The sequence below is a fragment of the Bidens hawaiensis genome, unplaced genomic scaffold (genome assembly GCF_021521415.1).
Source record: "Bidens hawaiensis isolate Kalapana, Puna unplaced genomic scaffold, B.hawaiensis_p1.1 tig00027770_1, whole genome shotgun sequence".
Lineage (NCBI taxonomy): Eukaryota > Viridiplantae > Streptophyta > Magnoliopsida > Asterales > Asteraceae > Bidens > Bidens hawaiensis.
Window position 1 is genome coordinate 92,584 of NW_027494503.1, and position 8,078 is coordinate 100,661.

General features: G+C 35.8%; 1 protein-coding gene across 1 annotated transcript; it reads right to left on the bottom strand.

Annotated features, from left to right (window-relative positions):
- Positions 1-3,853: 3,853 nt before the first annotated feature.
- Positions 3,854-4,363, bottom strand: LOC143575880 (uncharacterized). The gene is made up of 2 exons (XM_077060133.1): positions 4,151-4,363; positions 3,854-4,063 (listed from the first exon to the last, which is right to left on the bottom strand). Exons 1-2 carry the CDS (start codon positions 4,361-4,363, stop codon positions 3,854-3,856), a joined length of 423 nt encoding a protein of 140 aa, XP_076916248.1.
- Between the last annotated feature and the right edge of the window lie 3,715 nt (positions 4,364-8,078).

The window sequence follows — 8,078 nt, forward strand, 5'->3', positions numbered from 1 at the left end:
TTCTCTGTGTTTCATGAATGATTACCTCAGACATATTGTTCGGGAATGTAATATTTCGGATTTTCTAAATCGTATTCATTTATGTTTAACCCGACCCGGGAACGAATTTTAGACCTTTTTTTTAATCAAAATCATATAATTATAAATATTAAAGACTTACACATTCACTTTATACCCTTTTATTTTTTCCATGTTGCTCAATTCTTGTTTTAATCATAAAATGTTCAATATTTGACCAATTTAGAAACTACAAGGACCATATATGACAAAATTCAAACTCTAACCCATATCAACCCGGAGTACTGCACGATGGCACCCCTAGGAGCTGGCCACACGACGCTATGGGCTAGCTGAACATAAATCTTACACGATCTCGTTTCGTAGTTTGTTTTTTGGTATAAAATCGCTTATTTTGGCATAAATCAAGTGAATTAAGGTCCAAGATAACTAATATAACTAAAATACATGTCCATATACATTACCCCTTCCACAAGATTGAATTATGTTTGCATATTAGGTTGATTTGATCATTAAAACTCGATTTGGTTTCCTAAACGAGTAAATATACTAAATATAGTTCGTTTTAGTGTTTCCTATATAAACAACCCTTATTTAGCCTGCCATAAACTTTACACTAACCCTAGAGAAGCCTCTCTAGCCATCACCCTCTCTGCCTCTTATAAAATCCTTTAGTTTTTGCGTTATTGTTGAAGATACACGCTTAATTGTTTAACTTTACTTATGCACCGACCTTTGACTTCATCTCTTGATCGATCCTTTCACTTTCTGGGTAAGTTGTAAACATAGAAATTGTTCATATATATATTCCCTAGTCAATAACCTTCAATCAGTTTCGATGGTTGAAGGGTGTTGACTGGTCAATTCATCTAAAACTCGATAAAGGGCAAAATAGTCAACAAGTTTGACTTTACATTTTCTCATACTTTTGATCGGATTCAACGTTCGGTACAGAAGACTTTTATTCTCGTAACGAAATTTTAAGGCTACTGACTAAAACCCAAATTCCGACTCGTTGTTCGGATGTCAGTACAGCTCGCTTAAACGTTTAATTTAACATAACTAGAGTTCTACTCATCCGTTTGGATTGATTCCAGCGGCATTAAGTTTGTTTTTACTTATATTATCATATAAAAAAATTTCTAATTCTGAATCGTTCATATCGTTTGACGTGTAGTGGACGACTCGCTTCTTCGTATTTATATTCGCTTGTCATTAATCTAAGGTGAGGTTTATCATTCCCCTATTTTGTTCAGTTTCACAACGTTTTGGGGTCATATGCCTACATCATATATATATATGTGTATATATATATATATAGGGGTGGGTTCTAGTGAAAACTCATCTTAAAGAGAAAACTTAAAAACTCCTAAAAACTTATAAAAAACTATTTTTAACTTAATTTTTTTTTATTTTTGAAGTTTCTTTTTTTTCCATTAATCTTAAATATTGTTATTGGTTCAAAAAAAAAGAACTTGTCGGTAACCTCGTCGGTATAGTGTGCATGTGTAATAGTGTGCATTGCATATATGCAAAAGTGTTTGTATGGCATAAAATACAACACTATTGCACATATTGATACACACTATTGTATATATGCAATGTAAGACTAATACACACATCAAATACACATTAGTGTGTATGTGTAATACAAAATTAACGCACATGCGCACCACATCGACTTTTATTTTATTATTATTTTTTTTCAATATAATACAACGCTACTACACATATACAATACACAAATATTGAATATATGCAATAAAACACTATTAAACTAAAAAATACATAGTAATACACATGTGTAATACAACGGTATCGCACAGTAACACGTATGTGCATTACAGCGGTTTTTTTTATTTTATTTTTATTTTTTTTATTTTTTTTCGAGTGAAATATAAGAAAATATAAGAATAATGGCTAAAACAGAATTTTGAAAATATTTTTTTATTTTTAATTAAAAATAATTCTTTACGAGTTTTTAAGTTTTATCTCTAAAGGCGAGTTTTCTCTTGATCCTCTCCCTATATATATATATATATACATATATATCAAAAATAGCGAACGCGTATTGTGTGTGATTGATCAAATATACTTGTTATGTGCTTACTTTTTTATGAGCGCATTCGTGTTCGGAGAGGTCCCATATATCCCCATGTATTGGATTCTCATTATTATTGACCAATGCCCGATTCTCTTGGCAACAGCCTTATTATTATTTGCTAATGGTTGATTTACCGGCGCCCGATTCGCTTGGCAATGGTTTAATCGACAACTTATTTGCTCATGGTTTGATTTCATTACCGCATTTATTACGTTTTGCTTATTTCTCTTATTTATTATATTAACATTATTTTATTACAAAACTGATGGTAAACTCACTCAACATATATTGTTGACAAACTTTGTTTTCTACGCATATGTAGGTTGCTATTGAATTGAAATTGAAGTTAGGACACATAGAAAGACCTTAGGGTTTTAATGAAGACAAACATGAATTTAAATTTGTTATATATATTTATTTGAATTGTTTTGTTATATTTGAGTATTGTGTGTACATTTGAAATAAAATAATTAAATAGATATTGCCACATTTATATTATTATAGTATCTTCTAGCTGTGAACAATCGGATCACGCACCGGCATTTCCGCCTTAGGTTGGGGTGTGACAGGGAATAATAGTTTAATAATTTATCTAGATCAGATGATCTAGCTTCAGACCTTTAGTCCAGTTTATAGATTTAAACCTTGATAAAACATTTCTTTTAATTTAAAAGTCAGTTTTATTCAAAAGGATTACTTTAGTTCTCATGACTTTTGGTGTGGCATGCTTTGGCCTAATAGGTTCGAACACTCTCATCAAGTTCTCCAGGAAAGTAAACGGGTCCCGCGGTTGATTGAGATTTATACGAATTACTTTCCTTAGACAAGAGACTCGACTAACGGTATTGTCACCCTTCCAATTACTACGTGCCTGTCAAGCTTTTGTTTAATTATTTATAAATATTCTTTATATATAAATTAGTGTTTCTTCCTTTATAAGAAAGTCAATTAACAATAGCCTTTCCATGTAAAACTCTATGTTTCAAAGAAATGTTTATCTTTGTAAACCTTTATATATATAAATACACACACACACACACATAAAAGCTTATATATATTTATAAATTTTTCAAGGTTTAGGTTATACCCTCGACTAAGATCTAAGCTATGAATTAAAATTACTTAAACTTAACTCTTACCTTAAAATGGGTATAATGCTTAAGGACGAACGAGGAGTACTTCTACTATACATAGGGTGTCTGGGTATAAAACATCAAAACTCTATAGTGCTGTAGGGACTCCAACTCGGTGTCACAAGCTTCGAGAAAGTGAGAGTGGTTTGGTGTTCGGGATGTCACAGATGAGCAACTCATGACCACTATTTATAGTTGAAACTCACACCCTTGGTCGGACCGTCGCTCACCACCATTCATTATTATGATGGCACGTGTCCTTTCATGTTGACATGTGACGACACATGTCGTTCCATATGATTAGTCATTAGACACATGTCAATTTCATCTGATTAGTCATCGGACAGGTGTCACTTCATGAGAGTTTTGTATTTATACTTTAGCTAAATGACTAATTGGTCCCTCAACTTCCTAAATTGACAAAATTAGTATGGAAATTTTGGGATGTTACATCCTCCCCAGCTTTAAATTAATCTCGTCCTCGAGATTGATCGAATAGACACGAGTATTTCTTCTTCATTTCTGACTCGAGTTCCCATGTAAACTCTGGACCACGTCGAGAGTTCCATCGAACCTTGACTAACTTGAGTCGTTTTCGCTAGAGAAATTTAGTCATACTATCTTCGATTTGAATCGGTTGCTCTACAAATTTGAGATTACTATTGATCTCAACATCTTTTAAAGGCATCGTAAGAGATTCATCCGCCAAACACTTTCGTAGGTTTGACTCATGAAATACATTCTGTATGCATTTCATCTCTTCCGGTAGTTCTAACCGGTATGCTACTGGTCCAATTCTTTCAAGAATCTTGAAAGGTCCAACAAAACATGGAATTAATTTTCCTTTCTTACCCAACAGAACTACACCTTTCCAAGGTGACACCTTTAGTAATACCTTATCTCCTTCCAGAAATTCTAACGGGTTACGGCGTATACCTGTGTAACTCTTTTGCCTATCTTGAGCTGCCTTTAACCGTTCCCTAATCCGTGTCACCTGGTCAGTTGTTTTCTGAACAATTTCAGGTCCTGACAACTGATTATCTCTAATTTCAGACCACCATATGAGGGTTCTACACTTATGACCGTACAATGCTTCAAATGGTGCCATTTGAATAGTCGTATGATAACTATTTTTGTACGAGAATTCCATCAAGGATAGATGAGTATCCTAACTTCCTCCTAGGTCTATTACACAAGCACGAAGCATGTCTTCCAAGGTTTGAATAGTTCTTTTACTCTGTCCATTAGTTTGGGGATGATAGGCCGTACTTAGTTTTAAGCGCGTACCCATAGCTTTTTGGAAACTTTTCCAAAACTGAGACGTGAAACTACTATCTCTGTCAGAAATGATGGACAACTGCATATCGTGCATGGATACTATGTTATCAATATATAGATGTGCTAATCTATCCATACTGAATGACTCTTGTATCGGAATGAAATGGGCAGACTTAGTAAGTCTATGTATAATAACCCAGATTGCATCATTTTGTCGAGAAGTTTTAGGTAACTTCATAATGAAATTCATGGTAATCATATCCCATTTCCATATTGATATTTCAGGTTGATGCAGCAAACCTGCTGGTTTTTGGTGTTCTGCCTTGACTTTTGAACAAGTCAAGCATTTAGCTAACATAGGTGGCAATATCTTTCTTCATGCCAATCCACCAATAATTACTCCTTAGATTCTGATACATCTTGTTGCTTCCTGGATGCATCATGTACTTTGATTTATGAGCTTCCTCAAGTATCCTTCCTCGTAAGTTTCCAACAATCGGCAACCAGATTCTCCTATTCATTCGGAGAATTCCATTGTTACCTTTGACAAGTTGGTCAATAGTACCATTTCTTTTCTCATCAGTGACTTTACTTTCTTCTAGTGCTTGTTTCTGAGCATTTTTCAGTTGATTTATCAAATCAATATGAAGTTCTAACCTTAGAGCACGCACTCTTTCATGCTCCTTTCAGCTTAATGCATTAGCTACAACGTTGGCCTTACCTTCATGATAAATGATCTCACAATCACACTCACTTAAGACTTCCATCCAACGTCTTTGCCTCATATTGAGTTCTTTCTGACTAAAGACATACTTTAAGCTCTTGTGGTTAGAATAAACTATGAATTTTACTCCATAGAGACAGTGCCTCCATAACATTTAAGCAAAAATTATGGCGCCTAACTCCAAATCGTGAGTAGTATAGTTCTTTTCATGAGTTTTTAACTGTCGAGAGGCATATGCTATGACCTTAACCCCTTACATCAGTACACATCCCATTCCAGTATGTGAAGCAACACAATAGACTACAAAATCATCTGTCCTTTTTGGCAAAGCCAAAATAGGTGATTGTGTTAATTTCTGCTTTAAGGTCTCGAATGCCTCACTTTGCTTTGGTCCCCACTCGTATTTCACTGACTTACGAGTTAGCGAAGTCAAAGGTACTGCGATACATGAGAAATCCTTGATAAATCTTCTGTAGTACCCAGGCAGACCTAAGAAACTTCTAACTTCGTTCGGTGACTTAGGAATTTCCCGCTTTAATATAGCCTCAATCTTTGCAGGATCTACATGAATACTACTTGCATTCACAACATGCCCAAGGAATTTTACTTCGTGAAGCCAAAACTCATACTTTGAGAATTTAGCATACAATATCTCATTCCTTAACAACTCAAGTAGTATCCTGAGATGATTTTGATGATCATTTTTGATTTAGAATAAATAAGTATATCGTCGATGAATACGATAACAAACTTATCCAAATACGGTTTGCAGATCTGATTCATTATATCCATGAACGCTGCCGGAGCATTAGTAACTCCAAATGGCATGACTGTGAATTCATAATGTCCGTATCTTGTTCTGAATGCGGTCTTCAGAGTGTCTTCCTCTTGGACATTTAACTGATGATAGCATAAATGTAAATCGATCTTAGAGAAGTAACTTGCTTCTTGTAGCTGATCAAACAGATCATCGATCCTTGGGAGTGGGTATATATTCTTGATTGTCACTTTGTTCAGCTCTCGCTATTCGATGCACATTCTTATTGAACCGTCTTTCTTTTTCACGAATAGGACCGAAGCTCCCCATGGTGAGGAACTCGGTCTTATGAATCCTTTTACTAATAGTTCATCAAAATGTTTCTTTAATTTTTTCATCTCTGTTGGAGCTAGTCTATACGGGGATCGAGCAACAGGTGTTGAACTGGATACTAGATCTATTCTGAATTCAACTTCACGCTCTAGTGGTATTCCTGGTAATTCTACTGGGAAACATCAGGAAATTTTGAGATAATTGGTACATCCTTTAGTTTCTTCTCCTTGGGTTCTTCTGTCACATATGCCATGAATGCTAAGCATCCTTCACGCAGACATTTATTAGCGTTAATAATTGAGATTAAGCTAACGTGACCAGCATCCTTGTCTCCCGCATTTGGATGGTCTTTCCATTTGCTGTACGAATTTCAATAGCTTTCTTATCACATACGATATGGGCTTGTTTATCAGATAACCTATCCATACCTAGGACGATATAAAAACCAGTTAGTGTCATGGGCAACAATTGAACAGGTATGACATATTTTGCTAACAAAATTTCGCCATTCTTCAAAACTTCAGATATCCTGACTAAATCACCATTGGCCGTTTCGACTATGAGGGATTTGCCCAGCTTATCTAAGGGCTCATTTAATAGACTACAAAATCTTTTATCTATAAAGCTTTGTTTTGCACCGGAGTCAAACAAAACCCTAGCATAAATGTTATTAACGGGAAACGTACCGGCTATGACGTCCGGCACGTCTGCTGCCTTCTGAGTGTTAAGCACAAAGACACATGCGTTTCCCTTCCTTGCCTCATTCTTTGTGCCATTACTGCTTACACCGTCTCCTCCAGTCCCTTCTTCAGGCATTCAGAATGAAAATGTCCCAACTCACCACAACCATAGCAAGTTATCTTATTTTTCCAACATTCTGATGTTGGATGACCCACTTGCTTACAATTAGCGCAAGTGACTGATTGATCAAAATTGCATTTCCCGAAGTGTCTTCGGTTGCAAGTCTTACACACCTAGACAGATAACTGGGAGTCCTTCTTTTCCCCAACATACTGTTTCTTATTTCCCCTATCATTCTTCTTGAAGATAACTTATTTCTTAAAGATTCCCTCTTTCTTTTCTTCTTTGCAAGTTCTAATCAAACCATTCATCATGTAACCAGCCAATTCCATGGCTGAATCGGTAGTTTGAGGTAGAGATGATTGATATAATGCTTAATATATATAAATCCCTTGTATATTTTATATAATATTTCATTAGTTTTTGTTTGGTTTTTATTAGAATTTATACATTACTAACATATTTGAACAATTTAGGTTCCGGAGGTTTACCGTGGTTAAAAAGGGCGAAAAACGAGCTAAAACAAGCCAAACCGGTGAACCGGAGCATCAGAATTGAACCGGGCCGCATCAGGAAACGAACTGGACCAGATCATGAGTGAACTGGACCGGGACCAAGTTAATTTTGCCACGTTGCGCGGCCAAATAAGGGGATTTGGTAGCGTAGCGCGGACAAATTGCCCACACCGCGCGGCCATGTGGGGTATTTTGGTAGCGTGGCGCGACCAACCTAATTTCTAGAATATTCCGGGTTTTGAGCTTTAATCACTATATAAACACCCCTAATCTCACCCTTAATTGCCATCCGAATTTGGAGAGTTCCCGAGTTTAGGATTGCAACTTTTGGCAACTTTGGAGTTGAAGAATCATCCGGTGGTGCGCGTATTGGTTGAAGACGAAGAACACGGGTTTTATCTTCTGTTTTCTTTCG